Here is a 24,541-nt window from a genome sequence, read left to right as displayed (position 1 = left end):
CTTGCTTGTTTATATTTCAGGAATTACACGAAACTGTGAAGAAAGCGGATCTTGCGCAGACCTTGAACCTTCTTATTGCAGGGGCGCGTGCCCTGCCATCGGTGTATGCGAGCGCCTTGCTTGCTGGCCAAGATGCACAGGCAGCTCTCATCGACTTCAACATCGGTATGCACCCTGTGTTTGGTGTGTCTTGACATGATTGGTGGGGTTAGGGTTGTTTAGTCGGTTGCATGCTCACTAACGAACTTTCTAGTCTGGGTGACATCCCCAGCAGGGGGCCACTACCTGGCGATGCGCATCATTCTTCAAATTGGGAGCTAAAACTGAATGTTCCATTTGCTTTTTGGTTGTGGGATATTAAAGATCTCATGCTGTCTTTCAAGAATTTGGCCATTCTGTGCTGGCACCAAATCTCATGCTGTATAATTTGGTTGAGCTGATAGGATTACTTAGAGGTATACGCACACTCCCTCAAAGCCATCTAGCTCGTGTTCAAATTCTGAGCCAGGTATTAACTGCCACCCTCGTGTTTCGCAGGCAATGTGTGCCATCCCTCAGATAGACGTTAAACTGGGTGTCCCATCTGCCAGCATTAGTTGGTCGTTGTTAAAGCTCCCACGGTGTACTTCGCAAAGAGTAGGCGAGCTACCTCCTGCACCCTGAATAAATTCAAAATTCCTGCCCTTACCTACAGGGGGCACATCAAAAAGTTTTTTTTTTTGTTTTTTTGCATACTTAGTCTCGGCTTGTATGAGAGATAAGATTTGTTGTCAACATTTGTTATAAGTTGAGGGAACTGTACAAATCACTGCCAAATTGTTTTCAACAGTGCCAACATGGCACCACATCATCGATTCATTGTTTCAATATTGCTATTTTATTCTTCAGCTCAATTATTCAATACTCTGAGCAACAATCGATGAGAGTAGGCATGATGGCTTGGTCTATTGGCCATGCATAAGTATACCATATGCAACAACAACCAGCTTACATTCATAAGATATACGTCGTAATTGTTTCAACAAACATATTTCATCATGTTTTTTAAACCTCCCGAAGATGATGGAAATTTCATGGAGCCCCCATGGCAGGACATTTTGTGACATTTACAAGAAACCAACGTGAGTTGTGATACCACTTTGTCTTTTTTGTCTTCTTCCTCCATATATATATATTGTTATGGATCCGGGGGGACGGCACTCCCGTTAGCAAGGGGGGTTTATTCCCCTTGTCTTGTTAAGCTGGCCGTCTGACCGGTCCTGGGGGTATGACGTCACGCCCGGTCAGCGCTGAATAGGGTATTAGGCCAATCCTTCCTATGACCTAAGTACCAGCGCCTTCAGGTACGTGAGGAAATACTCCCGCCCGGGCCGCAGCGTAATGGATGGATTGCGCCGAGCGAAGCGAGCCGCGACGCGGGCCGTTAACAGATTACTAAACCCGATTATAAAGCAGTTCGGCCAAAATCGTGCCACAGGTACTCAATTGAAAGAAATCACGAAAGCGATCGGACGGGAATGAAACCAAAGTAAGGAGGAACAGGTATTTATTTACTACTGTACAAAACCAAAGAAGAAACAAAGGTAATTTACAGGATGAAGAGGAAGAAGATACACAGTGCAATTCTTAACTATACAGGCTTAACTTATACCCCAGGGACAAGACGAACAGAACAAACTCACGTACACAAAAGGGGATTGCAGGCAGGAATGACTGGAGGGATGAGAAGGGTAGTTGGTCTACACAGCTGGCGGCAGGGAGGTCCGGGGATCGCGGCACGGCGTCGGGGTCTCGCTTGAGCGTCCACGCTCCGGTTCCGTGGCGAAAAGCCGGTTGTCAGTGCTGGTTGGGATCGCCCACGAGCGTGCCGACTCTCACTCGCCGCTGGATGTTCGTGCCAAGCAAATGACGAAGATGAATGATGGACGATCCTCTCAACTGGTACCTTCTCACCGTCTCTCTCCCTCTCTCTCTCCACCCTCTCGCGCCAAGGGTTTTTATTATCATTCCCACGCCCTTGGAACCTTCTCGATTTTACCAGACGTTTCTTTGCCACGCCCTTGGAGCCTGGTTGGTCGTTAGGGGCTCTCTGGCTCCACCTTTGATGACGAGGTGGGGCCACGCCCTTCTTCTCCAATCCTGGCCTCGAGGGCAATGGAGTTTGGCGCGATGTGGAGCCAGTAAACACAGCCCCATGCAACTTACTGGCACTTTTAGGAGGCCATTGGGGATATTGAAAGGGATCTATCTCATTTGATTGATGCAACGTAGAGTCAACTATTGGAAACACAGCCTTACCTGAAACACATAATAATAATATAACTATGAAAAGGGCCTATGATTCGCTACGTGTTGCAATGTGGACTAACTAGGGTGCAATTATTTTAATTAACAGCCAATTAAGGGGAAATGTACACAGGGGTTATTTATAAGGGAATTTACGACTAAATTTACATGTGAAGGTTCTAAAAACCGCAACAATATATATATATATATATATATATATATATATATATATATATATATATATATATATATGTATATATATATACAGACTTGGCATTTAATATGGAATTATTTTTTTTCTTGACTTGTGTTTACTTTCTGAACTCAGTATATCAATCTGGTGAGTTTATTTTACCTTTCAGTGATGTCTTTGTTGAAAGAACCATGTCACTGATTGTCTTTCACAGCAAGAAGTCAATAACAGGATTATATCACAGGTGGCATGACAAAATGTACGGACAGGTACATTTGACGATTGGCTTCACAATCGGGTATATAAGGGTTGTTGCGTTCTGTTTTAGTGGAAAACAACTGCTGCACGTCTACAAAAGTGATTGCCGCTTCCTCTGGAGATGGTCCGTGAACTTGACAATGCTGTTTGTCATGGAGTGGTGGCTTTACGAAATTCTGGCATGAAACAGCATGCTATTGCTCGGCAGTATGGCATCACTCAAGGTCAGGTGTCAAAGATCCTGAAACAAAATGCTCAGAGGGGTGTCCCTACTCCAATACCGAGGCCAGGACGTCCACGCAGAACCACAAGGAGAGATGATCGCCAGCTGCACCGGTTAGTCTGCAATGGCCGTACCAAGTCAGCTAATCGGCTTAGGGCTGAGTGGCAGCACCTGACAAATGTGCCTGTATCCAGAAGGCTAGTCAACCAACGACTGGTTCAAGCAGGCTATCGTGCCAGGCGTCCCCTGAGAAAGCCACGCCTGACCAGACAACACAGCCAGCGCCGATTGCAGTGAGCCAGAGAGCACCCTCAATGGCAGCCAGGACACTGGAATCACGTGACCTTCAGTGACGAGTCTAGATTTCTGGTCTATCATCAAGATGGCCGCGTCCGAGTGCGCAGACAAGTGCATGAAGCCCACAACGAAGATTGTATAGTGCCAAGAGTCCAAGCTGGAGGTGGTGGGGTGACCGTTTGGGCTGCTTTTCATGCAGGGGGCAAAACTGACCTGGTTGTTCTGAATGGAAACCTGAACCAGTTCAAGTACAGGGTCATTCTGGAAGAAACATTGCTTCCATTTGCTCGTGCAGCCTTTCAAGGAAACTTTGTCTTCCAAGATGACAATGCACGGCCTCATCGTGCTCGCATGATCCAACACTTTCTTGCTGACCGTGGTGTAGAGCATATGGAGTGGCCAGCCATGTCCCGGATATGAATCCGATAGAGAACTTGTGGGCAGAATTAACGCATCAAATCGACAACTTGGACCAGCAGCCGACCTCTGTGCGTGAATTGCAGCAGGCTATTGTAACTGCATGGTAAGCGATTCCTGTCCAAACCTTGGCAAATCTCGTGAACAGCATGCCTCGACGTGTACGTGCTCTCCTGAATGCTCGTGAGGGTTACACGAAGTACTGAACTGTAATTCTACTGTCTGTAATCCCAGTCATAATTTAGCTTTTGTTGTTTTTGAATTTTTTTTGGGCTAATGTGCAAAATAAAGAGATACTTCTGGAAAACGTACAGAAGTTTAACACAGTACTGTCCATGAATTGAGTTCGATATCAGTTTACATCACTTTCAAGGATCAATTTATTTGCTTCGAAATGTCAAATGTGGTTTTTGTTTCTTTTAAAGGTCACATTAACAAAATATAGAATAATTTCAACATAATTCCAATGAACTTCTGGTTCTAAGTCATCTTGAAAAGTAAGTTCACCCCCACAAAATAAATATTCCATATTAAATGCCAAGTCTGTATATATATTGTTACGGACCATGGATAAGATGTTGGTTTGCCGAGTGGATGGCCCCGCGGCCCTAACAGTTACCCCGACTAACCCGATTCCCGAACGTTGGCCGGATCGCGCCACAGGTATTCAATAGGGAAAAGACAAAGGCGAAGGATGTGAAGAAGAAGAAAGACAAAGGGTAAGGAATACAAATATAATTTATTACTATGTACATGATTGAAAGAAACCAAGGAAGAAGGAAAGATAAGAAAATAATTTACAGAAGATATTAGAGACACAGTGCAATGCTAGCTTAGCTACAGTCTTGATTAACCCAGGACAGAACAAACAAAAGACAGACTCACGCGGGCACTGCTCAAAAACTGCCGGCAAGGCCCCCAAGCTGCTGTGGCTGAAGCTGCTGTGGCTGCTGCTGCTGTGGCTGCTGCTGATGTGGCTGCTGCTGCTCTTGTAGGGATCCCTTACTCAACTCCTCTCGTACTCAACTCAACTCTTCTCGTACTCAGTCCAACCACTTTCTCCCTTGCTTGGTCCAACCACTCAACTCTTGCTTGGTCCAACCACCAACCAACGTTCTGACGCGCCTCTCTTTTCACGTCTCTCGCTTGGTCCAACCACTCTCGCTTCTTGCGCGCGCGCTTTTATAGCGCCTCAGGCGATCAAGCCGCCGGCCTTCAGGACACGCCCATCGGTCAGCTCGCCTCGGCCCTGATTGGTCAGCACGGCCCTCTGGCTCCGCCCTTGATGACGATGGGCGGGCACGCCCTTCTTCCCCGAGCTGAGCACATGCTTAATGGCGGCTATTGTAGTTGGCAGTAGAAGTTTTGGGAGTGGGAATGGGGCATGAAAGGGAATCTATCTTATTTCACTTGGTGCAATGGAGTGTCATCTTAATGGAAGACAAGGCCTTACCCTAAGACACATAATAAGGAAATAAACTACTGAACAGGGGTATTAAAGTGTCCTTCATGTATGCTTTATGGAACTAACTACGGGAACGCCCCTTTGACCTTTATACAACCACAAACGGAGGGAGGAGGGGCGATATTTCCAACAACCTTTTACAACAACAATAAATAAAAAAAACATTCTCATATCCACAACACTGCACCCTCCTCCTCTTAGGCACGTCCCGGGCCTATAACTTTAACTTTTAGTGTGGCACGTAGGTGTAGTTCCCTCTACATTTAACCTAACCCTGAGTGCGACAGTTTTAAAACATAAATAAATATGTCCCGCTGCTCCATTGCACCCTACCTAACAGACTCACGCCCACAGCTAACCAAATTGCGGAATGGTCTTCAAACTATACATTGACGGTGGGGATCATTATTTACAATGGCTCTGCTTTTATTTACAAAACTAACCCAGGACCTGTGATTGTTCTTTCTCGGGGGGAGACAGTCTGCTCTGCATCGACGCACCATGAAAGCACCCAAAACGCACCAACACACCCTCAAGCACCAATCGGTGCACAGTCACCTTTGTTCAATAATAAAAAATAAACCAACAACCCTTGGTGGTGTCTTGCTCTTCGGCTCCCTCTGCTGGCTATTGCTATCTTCCTGGTGTTGTCATCTTCCTTTGCTGGCGGCCTATTTGTATTACAATAAAACGCACCCAACGTGTCCATTTTTTTTTTTTTATGGCCCACAGGGGGCCGACTAGTGTGGTTCACCTGTGGGGCATCGGTGCCCTGTGGCCAAGGTCCGCCAGCAAGATTTCGGGCCTTCATGGCCGGTTCCAGCAGAGGGGCCATGCCCCAACCCATGGGGTCCATAAGTGGTGCTCAGCCACAGACATGTGGTCCATAATGTGGTGCTCAGCCACAGACATGTGGTCCATAATGTGGTGCATCGATGCAGACAGCTGTGGTTGCGAGAGGTTCGGGCGCACAATGGCCGACTCACGCACGCTCCCCTTGGTGACCAGTGGCGCACAGGTCCTCATGTGGGAGACAAAGGGGGGGAAAGACAGATGAGCGAGGGGTAAGGTCACAAGGGTACACATCAATAAGGCAATGCAAGGTGAAGTGCGTACGAAGAGCGAAGTGAGAAAGCTCGTCCCTACCGTACGTCACCCCCCCTGTCACCTACACTACCCTTGCCCTTACCCCATATGTACAACAATCTACACATTTGCAAATCCGTCGCTACCGTCACATCTTCCCCCTATTTCCCCTACACGAAATTCGTTCCCACAATCCCTCTAACCAAAATTTGCCATCACCCAATTCATCATCAATCCTCATAAGGAGGGAGAGATGGAACAACAAGCACAATGTCACACCCACGTCATGATGCGTCTCACATTCCAAACATTTGCATCAATAAAAATAATAAAAACAACCTGGCATGGTGTGGAGTACCATCGTTACCTCAGGTGAGTGGATGTAGATGGTGCAAGGAGATTTTCATCCTAACTACTTTCTAAATGACATTAACACACTTTACACTACCCGGGGTCTTTCCCTGCCAATCCATTGGCCAACTTACACTATGGGTTCTAAAAACCAATTCCCATTGACCAAACTGTGGAGCTTCTCAATTTGGGGTCTCACTCCCCCGATTCATCTCCCGGTGCCCTTGCACAATTTCTGGGCTGGGTCGTGCAGCTCTCCCAGCAGGTCTACCCACCTGCACACCTCCACCACTGTAGTTGCCTCCGAGCTTACCTGCTCCTTACCTAACCTATCTAACTGGGGAAGGCCCCTCCTGGCTCTGTCACCCCTTGGTGCCCTCTGGCACTGAGCTACCCGGGTCCGTCCTCCGGATCCTCGGGCCCCATCCACAACAACTCTACCGGCTCCCAGAGCCCACCTGCAGCCTCACCTGGCCGACATCCTCACAGTGGTGGAGTGCCCAAACCAACTACACACACTAACAGGCTACACGCCCAGCCATTTCCACAACACTAATGCACCCATCCAAATACCATTCTTTCACCCGCACCACAGATGCCAATATCCAACCACAATTTACCTATACCCTCTACCTAACACTTCCACTACCCGCCCCGGGTATCCGTGATGGGGGTCCATCCTTCCCCCATTCACACCTTCGCACCATCCACTCCACTCCATAGTTTCCACCATACTCACTCCACGACCATCCATTCCAATACTCCATACACTCCAGACCATTTATTCCATACAACCATTCTCCATTCACCTGTAGTTGCACACCTGTGCAATCTTACATGGTGCCACCTGCACCCTCCTTCCTTCCTGGACCATTTGGTCAACACAACTCACATCACTATCACTCACTCATACACTGCTCCATACACCTGTTCAGTTGCACACCTGTGCAATCACACCTTTTAACCACACACTTTTCACAATACACTTCTGAATACACCTCCAACACTCACACGGCATCATCTAATCTACCTGTTGCCCTGCTAACTTAGTGCTCCCCGTCTTCCCTTTAAACTAAGCACATACCACGTCATTATCATCCACACTAACCGACCTGCGTCCCCACTACAGGTATCATTGTCACTACCTGATCTTAACGTTACCTAAGGTCATCTCTAGGTCCCTACACATTATCCAAACCCTCCCGGGCTAGTTTTCACTGCCATAAACCCCATAAGACTAGTGCTCCTTTGCCCCCGCTGTGAGAGATGGCAGAGTTGCCATCCCACCACATCGGGCATCTTCTATCAATTTGGCTCATCCAAATTCCAACCAATCAAAAATTTTCTATCCCAAAATTTCGAATCCAAAAACACTATCAGTATCACCATCATCACAGTCCGCTTTATCTGAGCCTCGGTGCGTCGTCACATCATTAAAACTCGGCTTCGCAAAGCCGAGCAATTAATTCGGGTGGTTTGGTCGCCTTGGTTGGATCCGTCCGGCATTCACGACTCTGGGGAGGAGGCATGCTCGGGCCGAGGTTCCACGCATCATCGCGGCTCGGTACCTTGCGGTCCCGGGCCCGATGGCTGAGGCTCGCCCGGTTGGAACCCCGTCCCCACGAGGGGGCACCGTTCCGCTTCCTCCCACTCGCCCTTGAACCGGACCGGTCGCCTCACCCGACAAGGCCCGGTCTCGACCGTGCGGGGCGGGGCCAAGCCCGAATCGGCAACGACGCTTCGAAGAGAAGCGACGCAGCATCGATCCGCGCCGGGCTTGGCATCTAACAAAGCGCACCGCGCCCCAAGTGCTTGCATCGGCTATCCGTCGCCCTAAACGCTGCCCCGTTCAACGTCGATGCTTTACTCGCATGCCCACACGCACACGCGACCCTTTTGACACTCACAAAACCCGGCGTTCCAACACCGTCCGTACATTCCACCAACGCACTCCCTGTTACACACCACACCTCTCGCGCACACTCGCCGTTCGCACACTCCCTTAACACACCTCGCGCACCGTCTTGCACACTCTCCCCACTCGGTACGTACTCCATACCACTCACCATGGGCGTGCTCTCTTGCATCCGCCCACTAACGCGCTCAGATGGGCTCTCCCACACCCGCGCCACGACCAACTCAGGTGTGCTTCCTCGCACACGTTCCACCACCACCTTACTCTCCGTGTCACACTCCCCCTCGCACGTACACTCCGTATTGCTCTCACTCCCTGTGTCACACTCCGTACACCCCGACGTGCATTCTCGCTTGCACTCGGTATCACACTCACGCTTCGTAACACGCTCACCCCTTGACGCACACTTTTTTTCCACACGCGACCCTTCACCAACGCCCGGGTGCTTCCTTGATCCCAATCGCGTGACAATTCTCTTGTCGTCAAACATCCTTCTCCAAAATCTCCCCGCACAACACACAGCACGACTCACCTGGGGGATTCCCTTCTCCACGCGCACCTGCAAATCTTTATAAGGATTAAGCACAGCATCGTGATGTGAGCAGGGACTTTGTGCATAATCCATTTCTTCCTGCAATTCCCGGGCTACCTCCGTCATCTCTTCAATTTTAATTCCCAGCACTTCTTTTTCTTTATTCATCACGACGACCGCTGGCTTTATTAAAATTCCCTCTTCTACCTCAACGGTCGCCGGCTGCCCTTTACCCCGGGTCGCGATTTCTACCCCGGTCCAGTTACCCGTGCTTTTCTCAACTTCTTTCAACCAGTGCTCCTCGACCCGCGTTACCTCCTCGTGCACCCTTGGGACCCTTTCGCCCAACCTGCGGTCTCTGTCCCTCTCCAGTCCCTCAGTTATTTCTTTAATTTGGTTTCCCAAGTCATTTTTGAATTGCTCCCTCATCTCGGCCATAAGGGCCTCCATTCCAGCCATAAATGATTGCATGTCTTCAACCGTTGGTACAGAGGGCGCGGCTCTCGCCGCCATGTGCGAGGCACCATTTTGTGCCTCTTCGAACACGTGCGCGAGGGCGCCATCTTGCGCACCTGATACCTCCGCAACCACCTCATTGCTCCCCTCCATTTCCTCCCTCTGATCCTGGGTTACCCCTAACCCCTCTTCTAGCTCACCCACCGACATCCCGTCGCCTTGACCAGCCATGGCGCGACTTTCAAATTTAGGATTTTATAAAATACAATTTTGGACCACTCGTAATTTGAGCGCGCTAAGCGCTTCAGGTCCGAATCCGACACTCCTGACACCAATTGTTACGGACCGCGGATAAGATGTTGGTTTGCCGAGCGGATGGCCCCGCGGCCCTAACAGTTACCCCGACTAACCCGATTCCCGAACGTTGGCCGGATCGCGCCACAGGTATTCAATAGGGAAAAGACAAAGGCGAAGGATGTGAAGAAGAAGAAAGACAAAGGGTAAGGAATACAAATATAATTTATTACTATGTACAGGATTGAAAGAAACCAAGGAAGAAGGAAAGATAAGAAAATAATTTACAGAAGATATTAGAGACACAGTGCAATGCTAGCTTACCTACAGTCTTAATTAACCCAGGACAGAACAAACAAAAGACAGACTCACGTGGGGAATGATGACAGGAATGGCAGGAGGTGGATGGCTGGAGGGGGAGGAAGGTTCAGCTGGACCCGCAGCACGGTCGGGTCGGGGATTAGCAGCCGCCGCCCCTTTATCGATCAGCTCGTTTAACAGCCGCCGTTCCTTCGCGGCCCTGCTCAAAAACTGCCGTCAAGGCCCCCAAGCTGCTGTGGCTGAAGCTGCTGTGGCTGCTGCTGCTGTGGCTGCTGCTGCTGTGGCTGCTGCTGCTCTTGTAGGGATCCTTTACTCAACTCCTCTCATACTCAGTCCAACCACTCAACTCTTGCTTGGTCCAACCACCAACCAACGTTCTGACGTGCCTCTCTTTTCACGTCTCTCGCTTGGTCCAACCACTCTCGCTTCTTGCGCGCGCGCTTTTATAGCGCCTCAGGCGATCAAGCCGCCGGCCTTCAGGACACGCCCATCGGTCAGCTCACCTTGGCCCTGATTGGTCGGCACGGCCCTCTGGCTCCGCCCTTGATGACGATGGGCGGGCACGCCCTTCTTCCCTGAGCTGAGCACATGCTTAATGGCGGCTATTGTAGTTGGCAGTAGAAGTTTTGGGAGTGGGAATGGGGCATGAAAGGGAATCTATCTTATTTCACTTGGTGCAATGGAGTGTCATCTTAATGGAAGACAAGGCCTTACCCTAAGACACATAATAAGGAAATAAACTACTGAACAGGGGTATTATAGTGTCCTTCATGTATGCTTTATGGAACTAACTACGGCAACGCCCCTTTGACCTTTATACAACCACAAACGGAGGGAGGAGGGGCGATATTTCCAACAACCTTTTACAACAACAATAAATAAAAAAAACCATTCTCATATCCACAACTATATATATATATATATATATATATATATATATATATATATATATATATATATATTTGTACTTCCACGATCATCTTGTTCTGTGAATAAGATTTCTTTTTTTATCCTCCTCTCAGGTTTGTTTATGAGACTGATAAATATTGTCGTGCTACTCCCGGTTAACACCAGAAGGTCGCTGATAGGCCTAAACGGTTCATTCGGAGGCAACAACCAAACACGGATTTTACTATGTCGCACGGGAGGAAGAAGGAAAATGGAAGCTGCGCAAAAAGCTTACTTTGTGCACCGACTGCAGCTTCGATCCTGCAAGGAAATTAATTCAACCGGGCACAGGTTTAACAGGGAATGGAAAATAATACAAGGGTTTATTACCAATAAAGACGGACCGGAAAATATGCGCGGGTAATAAAATGTCCTAAATCGGGACGTCCCCACACACAGATATCAGAAACAGACGAGGGATTATGAATTAATAAAAGAACACGTTCGTCGTGTTATTGGGGAATGTGAGGTGCGAGCTTATCTGTCTGCAGTCTTGTAGTCGTGTCCGCCCATGTCCACGCGGCCATCTCCGTCTGCCTCTGAGAACCACCAGGCCTCACTCCAAGTGCCACAAGGCCTCGCTCCAAGCACCACAAGGCCTCGCTCCAAGCGCCACATGGCCTCGCTCCAAGCACCACAAGGCCTCGCTCCAAGCTCCAAAGTACCGAGCACCGAGCACCGCTCCAAGCACCACAAGGTCGATCTTCACACACGATCGGCCTGCCACGTCCCAGTGAGCTCTCCCGAAGCAAACGTGCAAGAAGCAAGTGACTTCACTCGGGCTATATCTCAACTCAACTCGGGCTGCGCAAGATGAAGCGCCGGATGTCCAAAAAGGCTAGCTGCGCAAACAAGAGCAGGAACCGCAAGAGACTCTCCAGACCAACTCAAATGGTGCAAGACAGAGACCCGTGCTGCGTAGGAGGAAGAAGAGCCAGAGAGCGAATGATGTCCAAACACCAAGAGAAGCAAATGGCATTCGGGGCTCCCTTAAATAACCTTTTTGGTGACGTCAGCCTTGGTGCGCTACCAACCAGCGACTTCCACCGAACCTTCCAGCTTCGCGCCTCTCGCACTCGTTGGCTGGAGGTTCGCGCCCAGCGCGCCGACCAATCACAGGACCGTAGCGTGGTGATAGCTCGTAGCATGTAGCGTGGTGATAGCACGTAGCGTGTAGCATGGTGATAGTGCGTAGCTTGTAGCATGGTGATAGCGCATTGCACTCGCTTGTGGCTGGGCCTGTCGGAGGTGTAACTGGCGGCAGCGCCCATCAGCGGTGACCCGGCCTGGTTTCTTTGCCTGTTCCTTCCGAAGTCACTGTCAGGGAAGGGAGTCATTTAATGTTGCACGAAGGAGATCCTAACTAAGTGTCTAGGTGGTTGCGGTGCCATAAGGGACAAAGGTTTAGCTACCAGGTGTGGAGACACAGGGGCGTTACTCTTTAATTCCTATACTACCCATTACTCGAACATCCTGGTATGCTCACAGGTATACTCTTAACTGACAAAACGCCTACACATGAAACTTATTACAAGGTAGATTCCTTACCGCGACAGACGAAGCACGTTACCTACACAGATCTATCTGGCTCTACATATCACTACCCCCACCGACATAACAATATGATTCGTCTCACTTCAAAGGTGTTGCAAGACTATTGTAACGCTCCTGTCTGTCTCGTCTACATCGATATATATTTTCGCTTTGACTTTTTTCTCTCTCTGAAACCGCTTGTCTGATTGATTCAAAACTTTAAACATAGGAGGGACTAGCCATGGAGAATATTTTATTCATAACTCTGACATCATAGGTCACATCGCATGGCAGCCATATTGGACTAAAGGAAAAAATTTTCGACATCTTCTCCAAAACCGCTTAATGAAAAAAATTGAAACTTGCACATGGCACATGTCATCAACTACCCATGGGATATATAGGGTGATAATAATGACAAAATCGCGGAAGTGGTTTTCTAGCTGTAATTAGTTGAATCAAAATCCTTATCCGAAAATCTGAAACTTCATATATCTGATCCATGACCCAATGTGAGTGAAGAATTAAATTTATGACGCCATCGGTCACGTGGTCTGGGGGCAATGTTGGATTGAAAATCAAAATGTAAACAATCTTCTTCACCAGAACCGCTCAACAGATCGAGTGAAACTTCAAAAATATATGATCGACGAGCCATTGAGAATATAGTTTAAAATATTTTTCATATACACCTTCATTTATGCAAATTAGCCTTCATATGCACAAAAGTGGTCGTTAAATATCCTAATAATCAATCAATACAGCTTCAGATAATGACAATGTCTTATGAATGATATGGGTATATGGGCCATAATAGCAGTGGGCCATGTGGTAATTTGTTCAATTGATCCGCTGTGAATAAAAGAGAAGCTTACCCTTCGTCGACTCGGAGTTTCAGCATCCCTTGTGCTTTTCAATCTGCTACTTGATTTTATTCACAGCGAATCAATTATGATTTGATGTATTTTACTTCTTATTTGTACAGTTAACATTGCTAACTAGTGTGTTCCAGATTCCTTTGCGCAAATGACTGTACATACAGGTTATAAATACTTTACTACAAGTGCTGTATCGGAATCTACAAATTTGTAACTATACATTAACCATAAAAACAAAAATAACAGCCCCTGAAAAAGTGGCTTCTAAGCAATAAGGTTCTCTGTACCATTTACTTCCATCAACACAGCCTGTTATCAGCAACTCAATATGTAATCTGACACCAGCTTATTGCACAACTGACTGGGACACATGATGGAGTACTTGCTAATGGACACACAAAAAAACTCAAGGTGAGTTTCCAGCATGGGAATTTGGATACATTTTCATTTGAATCAGTTATGTTACCTTTTATCTGCATTTCATGCTCCCCAAGAATCACTTTACTATTGTATGCACGTTTTATCCTCACACTCTCGGTATCTTGTGAGACATTATTGTTGCTACGCGTTATTGATTCACTAAATGCTAGGGATGGAGTTTACTGTGGATTTTATTTCATACTAGCAGGTGTACCCGGCATTGCTCGGGCAGGGGGACTGAGAAGGGGGGGCAAAAGAGCTGGGGGGAAATGGAAAAACTGAAAATGGGGAAGGAGGGTCGGGGCAGGAGAGCTCGAGGGTGATGGACAGCTGGGTGCAGGGAGGCTTGGGGGGGCAGGAGAACTGCTAGAGTGGGGGGGGGGGGGGGACGGACAGGGACAGGAGAACTGCAGGGGTAGGAGGGGATCTTAATGGGACTTTGGGTTTTTTATAATATTTGGGGTCTAAAGGGTCTTCTGGGTATTGAGGAGTGTTAGGGGTCATAAGGGTCTAAGGGATCTTTGGAATATTAAGGGTCTCAAGCATCTTTGGGATATTTAGGGTTTTAAAGGGTCTTAAGGTTTTTCGGGGTCTTCAAGGGTATTATGGGGTCTAATCTCTCAAGTATATAAAAAGTCTTCTCTCAAGCATGTAAGAAGAGGGTCTCAGGGGTTTTTGGGGTCTTTAAAGTCTGTGTGCCAAATTTGGTGGTTGTCGGCCAAGAAGTCTTTGCAAAAAGACACGAACACACAGACAGACAGACAGACATCTGACAAATTTTATTTATTAGATATATACAGTACATGTATAATCTAATAACCAGAACAAATTGAAGTAGGAATAACTGCTGACACTCCAAGCTGCTAACGATTTTGCAAAACTGCAAAAGCAGATAAAATATCGGAATTATCAGATAAATAAATAGCCCCGAGTGGGCTTACGGTCGTCTCTTGAGGTCATAGTTCAGATCTCTACTGATTTGGGCGAACCCCCCTGAGAACCCCCCTGATCCGAAAAAAAAATAATCTAAGACTGAGCGATCCTGCAGACCATTGAGTAGAAGGGATATATCAGGTTTCATAGCAATCGGTTGGTAAATAAAGGACGAGTAGGAATCCGAAGTTTAGGGGGTAGCCCCCCTGGGAGACCCCATGATCCAAATTCTAAAAATCGAAGCCCGAGCGATTGTGCGGGCTACTCTCTTGTATTCATGTGTCAAGTTTCAGAACTACAGCCAGGTGATAAGGGAAGAGTAGCAAAAAGAGCAAAATGTTGACGGATGGACAGACGGACAGACAAACATCTGGACATCACGACCCATTTTATAAATTAATCTCTTTGAAAATCGAGACGAGATGACCGAAAAAGATCTATCGTAATACCTTCTCCTGCTGGAAGCGGCGCTACATGGTACACATTTACAGAGAGAATTTGCTTCAAACCACTGGGGGAAGGAGGGGGCTGGAGGTGGGTGCAACAAACCAAATACCTACAACCTTTGTCTCTTGAGTTATGATGGACCTTTAATCCCATTGGCAAGTTTGGTTGAGATTGGATAACTAACGACCAAAGACAGGCACCAAGTTCCGTATTATAGTATGATGATTATTAGGATTATGATGATGATGTGTAACTATAAAGCCCTCAAGTGTTGTCATCTAGCACTCTCAAGTGCCAGTCCAGGTGTGCAACGGGGTGGTACGTAATACAGAGCGGTTGCGGCCAAATACAATTAACTAGAGCGAAGTCAATGGCATGCTATCGCAAATCCCCATTCTTCCCACCTAAAGCAAATTTGAATGATGGCAAAAACTTCCACGGGGAATGACCCAATATCAAATTTTCTGGTCAGACCCGCCCCCCAACCCTCCCCGTTTTTACCCCTGTGAACTTAAGTCGCCGCCCCCTGGGGAATGAACATGAAGTCAAATCCCAAAATTCGATACATATTCCACGCATCGCCCAATGATGATTGCATATACAGCTTCATTAAGAAATGTTAAAAAATGTGTTGCTAATTGCTTCTTCTTTTTTTTGTATACAAAGTCGAAGCTCGTGTAAGAGCTAATACATTAAACACAAAAAACATGCATGGACACATAAAACATGTAATAAAGGGAGCGGGAGACAAGATGGCGAGAGAGAGGGAAGCACACAAGCACAACAACGGTAGAGAACAGGGACATCAGGAGATGATTACTTTTTTGGGGGGGATTTAAGACGGGTAATAGGTTCGGGGGGAGTAGCGGTGGAAAGAAAAAAAAGGCAATAAAATGAAAGAACGAACGTGAATAAACAAAGGACCGACGAGGAGACTGGGCAGGCCTTGAGGCTAACCAGGCCCCAAACACATACAACAATTCGACTAATACACACAAATTTGCACGAATTACAAAACAGGATCGAACTAGAAACACACAGTAAACGCATACACAGCAAAATAAACAGTAAACATTCAACAAAACGATCAGGAGAAACTTCTCTTTGATGGGGATGAACGAGCCCCGACGAACAACAACCTCGCCCGAGGGACCCAAATTTTTCTTTCAAATTTTTGCATTTTTGGTATTTAAGCTTTTGACCCCACCCCAGGGGATGTTGCCAAAAATGACACTGCTCTTGCAAAATTGTGCCATGTGGTGATCATAACCACCATGTTTGGTGAATTCTGCCCAGCCATTTAGGAGATTGCATGACGGACGGACGGACAGACAGAAGGAGCCGATTAACATTATCCCCCCATTTTTTTTCAAAGAGATTGGGGATAATTATGTTTGGGTCGTTTTTCGATGAAAAGCTGGGGAGGGGTATAATCGATATGCTGTCCACCCCCTCCTAAAAAAAAGGGTGGGGTGGGGGGGAGGACATGTCCCCATCCCCCAACAATCAAAGCCCAAGGATGTCGGTATGGGAGAATGCATGAGGTGACTATCGGCAGCACCCTTTAAAAAATGGAAGGAAGGGCCCGAGGCAACAGATACGTGTTGTCGTTACAACTGATGATAGAATAAAGGGAAAAGGACAGAAAATGGGCTTTTAACTTGGGATTGTGGAAGATAACCAGGTGTGGGATTATGGTTTAAGTTGTGTGATCTGGGCGGGCTGTGGGAGGATGGATGGACGACAGGGCACAAAGAGCAAGGCCGTAAGTGAGGCGATAGAAACGACATTTTGTCAATTTTCACCAGTGTGGTAGTGATTTCCTCAAAATAATGTACTGCATGGAAATTTAAAATCTTTTATCCCAAGTGCTTTCAAGAGAAAAGTTTAAATAATTTTTGAATTGTCATTTTTGTGAAACTGCTGTTTTCTTTTCAATTCTCCCCACCTCAGTGTCGCACGACCAAGCTGCTACTTTTTATGACTCATGGAAGATCTGTAACAAAGTTATGAGCTTGTCTGAGTAACTGAATGGTCTCCTGTCTGAGGACCAAACAAATAGATCTCTTTTAGGGTGGAGGTTCCAGGACAAGGAAAGGAAAACTTTTGCAGAAATATTTAACACTGCATGATCGATCAGTGGTCGTTGTACGAGTTGCTCCACAGAATATACACAACATGATGTAGTTTCCTTTTAAGATGCTTACAAGAGAGGAAAATATGCATATTATTGTTTAATTTGCCTTAATTATTAGAAATTTGACACATTTGTGAAAATGCTTTATCATTGATTTTCCTAATTTTGAACTTCCTAATTTTCCCTCCTAATTTCATGATTCCTTCCTAATTTTCCTACTGCTTTAAATTTTCAGAAATAAAATTTAAAATAAAAATTTTCTCATTAATTAATAAAAATTTTAAACTAAATGTGAAATTTAATTTGCCTTAATTATTAGAAATGTGAGACATTTGTGAATATGTTTCATCACTTCCTAAATTTCCTTCCTAATTTTATGATTCCTTCCTAATTTTCCTACTGCTTTAAAATTTCAAAAATAAAATTTAAAATATAATTTTTCTACTGCATCACTTATTCTTTCTTATTCTTCAACAAAAACAATGTGAAATAACTTTTTAATCACAAAAGTGTGTGTTTTCACTAAAAAGGATGATGCCTTTCCCTTGTGACAAAGGCACCTCCACCCCTCGAATATATGCTCACTTTTCACTATGCAAATGGCTATTTATTTTGATTTACAAATGTTTTATTTACAAATTTACAACAAATTTACAAATTTACAATTTACAAATTTACAAATGGCTAAAACCAATTCTACTATTTATTTTGAAAAAAAACTGGCAGGGTACCCGGCGTTGCCCAGTGATGTTCTAATCCTTTTGGGATTTAGAAAAAATCAAATGTTTTTCAATTTTTTTGTAGGGGCGTTAGGTGGCTGCTCACTCTGCTGGGACATCTTCATTTTGCGCTGTCAAAGTTGGAACATATGATAACAAATATCAGCAATACATTAAACAAAGGGTAGTTTTTTAAGGTTAACATAGTTGTGTACAGTTTGCTCTGTGCAATGTTTATCAGAGATCAAAAGATTTTTTTTTAAACCTCTCAAACCCTCTCCGAGGGCTTCCCCAAAATGACGTCATCACCTTTAGTTTTACACAATTGGTGATAACATGCGGATTTACCTCCTGCCAAAAAGGGGTCTTCTTCTTCTTCGACTCAATCTCGTCCACACTTTCATCTGTTGTGGGATTTACACACAACAACCCCTTAATGCTCTTCATAAACTTCTTGAACAAGGTTTTTTTCTTTGGTAGAGCTGCTCTTGAGGCTTTCTGAAGGTCTTCAGCATGCAGGGTGGTTGGGCTGGTTGTCCCAGTTGTGCCATCTCCCACCCAAGCTCTTTCTCTCAAGCACAGATTAAACCCATGTCATTAGAAATTTGTCCTAGGCCATTATTTCCTTTTTAAATTTTTTTTTTGTCGTATCTAAAAAGCTTTTGAAGACCTGCTTTTTAAAGCTAAAAAGCTAAAAAGCGTTTTAGAAGAAGATATTCGATTTTTGCAAAATGTTATCGAAATAAAAACTTCTGGCTTTTAACAGAAACTGAGTAACAGACACGTTTTCACTCCACTGCATATGTGCAGTATCCCACCGGAAGCACTTCATCGTGAGCGGGCATTTTGTAAAGCGGTATGTACGCAATTTGCATTGCATGTTTCTTCATAAACCGAGCTGTTCATCCCCACGTCGTGCATAATGAGTGTGAAGAGACGCACATGTGGTTCGCCAAGCACACCTCGTATCAAGAATCAGCAACACTTTAAATTTACTGGTGTAGTTAGACATTATTAAAAGAGAGTGTGGTGAAGGAACAATGATAATTGAACGTGTACATGGAATATCTGCATCTACTGTGCATTACATTGTGTAAAGTTCTCCGAAAATGAAACTTCTGTAATACTCGGAAAACCCATGACTTACGAGCGCATGGCTACGTCATGGTACAGCTTCCTGTCATATGGAAGTCAAATCCTAAGGCTTGAATGACTGTGTCGGTGTGCCAGGACAGCGTAATTAAATTCTGCATGGAGGGTGGTCTAACGGGTGGCAAAACTTGTTGGATTATCGCCCGAGTCTTGCATCGGCGCAGGATGGGCAGGAGGCAATATTTACAAGGAGCAAGGCTTTGTTGGTGAGATTGTTCTCCTTGGTGTCATTTTCAATGAAGCTGGAGAAGGCTTGAAGTGGGAAAGGCATTGGCATTCTCCCAAGCAGGGCTTAAACTCATGTCCTTATTAAAAAGCCTTTGCCCGAGATCATTATTCACTTTTAACAGGATGTGTATATATATATATATTTATTTATTTATATACGCATCAGGAGGTAATATAATTGGTTTCAGGTCATTTATTATCACGTATTTTTTATGCACATCTCACGGGATTGTGAGTTGTACAGGCGACCGTGGTGGGCCATGACCTGCTCATGGTCACACATTTCCACATATCTTGCAGGATTTTGAGTTGGACAGGGTCCCATGACCTGTTCATGAGCACATATATTTTCCGCATATCTCGTGGGATTGTGAGCTGAACAGGCGACCGTGAAGAGTGGGGAGGGGGTTTGAAGACCTGTAGGGAGAGGATTGATGCCTTAGGGTCGGGAGCAGGAGGGTGAGGACTAGGTTTCTTTGGGGTTGGGGGAGCGGGGTGGGGAGAGTTGAGGACTTGAAATCATATTTTACATTACGTCGGTTTCCACGGGTCCCTGCTCATATCATTAATAATATTTTATATTTTTACTATTCATATTGTATTTCACCAATTATATTTGGTGTTGTTTCATGATCTTAAAGAAAAGTTATTTTAATCTGCTAACTGTACCTCCCTGTGTTACCATCTGTGTGACTAGTTGTTTTAATCTATTGATAAGTTCCGTGCTGTGTGTGGTTGCTCTCACAGTCCTAATTATTTCACCTTCAACCATAAAAATAGATATTTTTTGAGAATTGCTGGATTACTCTGGAATTGAAGAAAATTGGATGCCAATCTTGTAAATGTCGGAACAATTATTCATTCACATTTGAGGTTTATTAAGGTTAGTGCAAGAAGGATGCCAAATAACTTGTACCTTACCAGACCTCAAAGTACATGGGTACTCTCATAGAGTTAAGTTGGGAAGTTCGAATTCATCTCATACAACTGTTCAGGCTTTGTCATTGTCATCAGTTTGGACATCTCAAAGAACGCATGGGTGGCATTAAGTTTTACAAAGGATGAAGACATCAAAGGGCATCCTGAAATGGCAGCATCGTCATCCAAAATATTTATACTCTGTTTTTTGGGGGGGTTTTCTGGATACAAGATCGAGGCTCGTGTAAGAGCTAACATCAATCACACAAAAAAAAAAAACGGACACACAAAACATACAATAAAGGGAGCGGGAGACAAGATGGGGAGAGAGAGGGAAGCACACAAGTACAACAACAGAGAACAGGGACATCGGGAGATCTGTGGGAGGGAGTGGGCTTGGGGCGGGGTGAGGCATGGGAAGGGGGGTGGGGGGTGGGAGAGGTATAAAACACATAGACACTTCTAGGACTTCTAGGAAAGAAGTCGGTATTCCAAAAAAGCGAATCTGGGGTGAATTGACGGGGGTAGAAAAGATCAAGGTTTTGGGTGGGGGGAAGACAAGAGATGGTGGTGAACAGCTGTTTTCATGACCTGGAGGGAGGAGTGGGATTGAAGAGAGTGAGGGAGTTTGTTCCAGAGGCAGGAGAAAAGAGGAATGAACTGATTACATCAAAGCTAACCTACATCTACCAGCCAAGGGTGTACATGTAGCAGAACCCCTTAAGAAATAGTTGAAGTATGATCATGAACTTTCCTGTACTCTGACTTTTCTTAAATAAAAAGTCCACATCATCCTTGAACCACCCTCGTACTTTCCTTATTCAGTTCCACAAGGAATCTGTCTTCTGTGATGAAAGGGATTGAGACATGATCCTCATGAATGTAAGTCAGGTGATGAAGCTTGTCTTTCTAAACATTTGGGCTTCCAGTTCCCAATCAAAGATCACCAGCTCATGTGATTTTAACGCAAAACTCTATTGATTTCCCTTTAGGAATAAGTAGTCTCAGAGGCTCTGTTGCAAGACAGGCAAGTTTGAAATCCATGACCTTCCATCAGAATTCCTTATCTAAGTTGAGTTTGTAACTCAGAACTTACCTCTGATGTGTCTGCTGTCCTTGGCTCCAATGCCAAGGGGAGGCATTGGCAGGATAGCCCTATCAGTGTCTCTTGAATTGCCAAGGTCACAGATACAGCTTTGGCAATGCTTAAAGCTCCCATATATTTGGAGTTTACATTTGCATACCACAAGAATTAGCCGGGATCAGTGCAGAGATATTCCTGTTTTGGGATTCAATTTGAGGCCAGAGCAATCATAGGCCATTGGGCTGAGACTAGCTACAGTATGCAAGTCTTGTAAACTGTGAAGTTTTCAAAACAATTTGGGAATAATTGTCCAATTGAACTTTTAATTGAATCAAATTGAACTATGAATGAAATTATGAAGAATTGTAAATATTGAGACATTGTAGATTTATGAATCTTTGGAGGTTGAAGAGTCCGTGCATCTTTTAGAGGTGCATACCAGTATATCTCGCTGGTTAAAACCAGAACGGTACCCGGTAGAGCGCATACCTCCACCAGGCTGAACAGTTTATGGTTTCTATCCCACTGATAGGCCGGATCTGGATTCGGACCTGAACCAAAATCTAATCGGCTTGTTCTCGTCACCTAACCAACTTGTCCACCAAGTTTAGTCGTAACTTGTAACTAGATATCATGTTATATATCGCTGTCCACCAAGTTTAGTCGTAACTTGTAACTAGATATCATGTTATATATCGCTTTTCACCCGATCACTCAATGGTGAAGAATCACTTAAAAATTAAATAATTCTCGTTTCTGAATCCACATTAAGATCTTCACCAAAACCGAATCGATTCTTCCTCGTCACATACGCAACCTCACCACCAAGTTTCGTCCAAATCTGTCCATAACTTTTTGAAATATCCTGCTATGTATCGGTTTTAGCCCGAACACTCAATGGTGAAGAATCACTTAAAAAATTAAATAATTCTCACATCCGAATCCATATTCAGCCCTTCACCAAAAGCGAATTGATTTGTCCTTGTCACATACACAACCTCACCACCAAGTTTCGTCCAAATCCGTCCATAACTTTTTGAGATATTCTGCTATATGTTGGTTTTAGCCCCATCACTCAATGGTGAAGAATCACTTAAAATTTCTAGTAGCCGGATCCGGATCTTCACCAAAATCTAATCATTTCGTGCTTGTCAAATAGGCGACATCTCCGCCAAATTTCGTCCGAATCCGTCCACAACATTTTGAGATATTTTGTTCACAAACAAACAAACAAACGGACAGGGGTGAAAACATAACCTCCATCCACCTTTGGTGGTGGAGGTAATGATGACAATTACATGGATTCTTTTTTACTTTTAATGTTTTCCATCCAGTGTGCAAGTACAAAGTATAGTATGACAACCACAAATTCTATCAAATATAAACAACATCCTTTTCTATATACATATATATTAAAAAAAAAAAAAGAGTAATTTAAACCTGGGCCAATCACACACCTGTTAGATGTCAGACCAGATAGATTTTTACACCATCTATTTCAAATATCTCGAGTCTTAAGAATTGTTTTCCATTGTATTCACTATACAATAATTACAGACTGGTCGCGTAATGGTTTGAGCGTCAGCTCTGAGTCTCGGAGGTTCAAACACCAGCCGGGTCATACCAAAGACTAAAAACGGTATGTGCTGCTCCCTAGCTTGACACACGTAGCATTTAAAAAGGATAAAGCACGGACAAACAACCATAAGTTGGCATCCATGGGGAGCAGGAAATTTCTCCTTCATTGCCATGCTGAGCACGGTGAAAAAAGCAACGTCACAAAGATGGTGTCGCTGGTACCCAGAGTTTCTTGGGGAACTTGTTACTTCCCCCAAGTTCAACATCCCCAACAAATAGTTCTGTTGGTGGAACATCCCATCGGAAACCTCTTATAATTCTCTTTACACTACACGTCTTCACCAGCAAATTTACAAAATATATTCCTCTCAAAAATTCACTGGGTACATCTCCAAACACAACTAATTTATTCAAAGAAAGTACATGACAATTTCCTTATTTCCAAGCTGCCATCAAGTTCATAATAACCTCTTAAACCTTCCTGCCTGTCTTAATATTACCCCATAAAGGTAGTCATAAAAGCATATTATATTAAGACTATAATAAAACAAAACATACAATATTGTTGTGTTGGAGGAGGTACGGATTAGGTAGCATGTTAAATTAGCGTGCTCCATGTGTTTGTGTAGGTTAGAGCATTTTCTGTAACCAGGGACCTGTAAGAGTGAAGTTCTTCTGCTCGTGTGTATGCCATGAGGGATGGTATAGATTAGATAGGCATTCAATAAAAAAGTGTAGTTTCTTACATATCCTCTATGTGAACAAAGAAAGGTACCCAGGCAAGGTGAGGACATGGTGTGCTTACCAGAAGGGGTTTTTGATGTGTATGCATCCCGTGTGTGGCTTTTAATACATTCACGTGGCCCGCAATGGTTCAAGAGGAGCCGTGACGCCAGCCGGCCGACATGATGCCATGCGGTGGTAATCACCTGGTAATCACCATATGTCACCTGGTAATCCGCCATTATTTTTCACATGCACCTGAACCGTTTCGGCTCATTTTGGATAACCCTTGGGAGAGATATAATTTGTTAAACGTCACTTTAAAATACCAGTGGGATTCGGATTTCGACCATGCAAACCGTTCAAGCGTGCCTCCCTTTAATTCAGACATCCGCGAAGCACATCACTTCAGCGTGATGGGTCTGCTAAGTCAACATGACAATATCCAATATAATTTGGGCAATTCTGTGAAAGGTTTATCTACAATAATTAAGGCAACAAATAAAGAAAACAAATCAAATTCTTTTTTTTAAAATACAGCAACAGTTCTTAGATCCACCAATCCAATCACAAATTTGAGTTTTCAGATTCAATCGGTTCGAAGACCAGCTGAATTGGGCGACTTGGAAGCAGGATCAACTCAAAATGTGTGTCCACTTGTGTATCATCAAACCGTCGAATACGAAAGTTACGCAGAATCTGTGGAGAGACAGTAATATTTAAACACCTGATATTGCACACCACAGCAA

General features: G+C 44.9%; 2 protein-coding genes across 10 annotated transcripts in view; one reads left to right on the top strand and one right to left on the bottom strand.

The window, feature by feature from the left end:
* Positions 1-17,826, top strand: part of LOC137427050 (arf-GAP with Rho-GAP domain, ANK repeat and PH domain-containing protein 1-like) — a 69,803-nt gene extending 51,977 nt beyond the window's left edge. For 2 of the 3 annotated variants that reach the window (XM_068116183.2, XM_068116181.2), the window contains exons 10-12: positions 21-165; positions 1,060-1,121; positions 17,207-17,826. In XM_068116183.2, the coding sequence (XP_067972284.1) occupies positions 21-165; positions 1,060-1,103 (189 nt within the window). In that variant the 3' untranslated portion in view covers positions 1,104-1,121; positions 17,207-17,826. Of the gene's footprint in view, positions 1-20; positions 166-1,059; positions 1,122-13,761; positions 14,094-17,206 lie in introns of those variants that run through there. The other variant, XM_068116182.2, reaches the window with a different exon arrangement.
* A 4,964-nt stretch (positions 17,827-22,790) lies between these two features.
* The window catches only part of LOC137428389 (cholesterol side-chain cleavage enzyme, mitochondrial), a 52,119-nt gene continuing 50,368 nt past the window's right edge, over positions 22,791-24,541 (bottom strand). For all 7 annotated transcript variants that reach the window (XM_078778736.1, XM_078778741.1, XM_078778740.1 and 4 more), the window contains one exon: positions 22,791-24,491. In XM_078778736.1, coding sequence (XP_078634862.1) covers positions 24,360-24,491 — 132 coding nt within the window. In that variant the 3' untranslated portion in view covers positions 22,791-24,359. The remainder of the gene's footprint in view (positions 24,492-24,541) is intronic.

The sequence above is a fragment of the Myxine glutinosa genome, chromosome 5 (genome assembly GCF_964187855.1).
Source record: "Myxine glutinosa chromosome 5, kmMyxGlut1.1, whole genome shotgun sequence".
Lineage (NCBI taxonomy): Eukaryota > Metazoa > Chordata > Myxini > Myxiniformes > Myxinidae > Myxine > Myxine glutinosa.
Note: the sequence above shows the minus strand (reverse complement) of the source record. Positions and strands in the feature narration are given on the sequence as shown.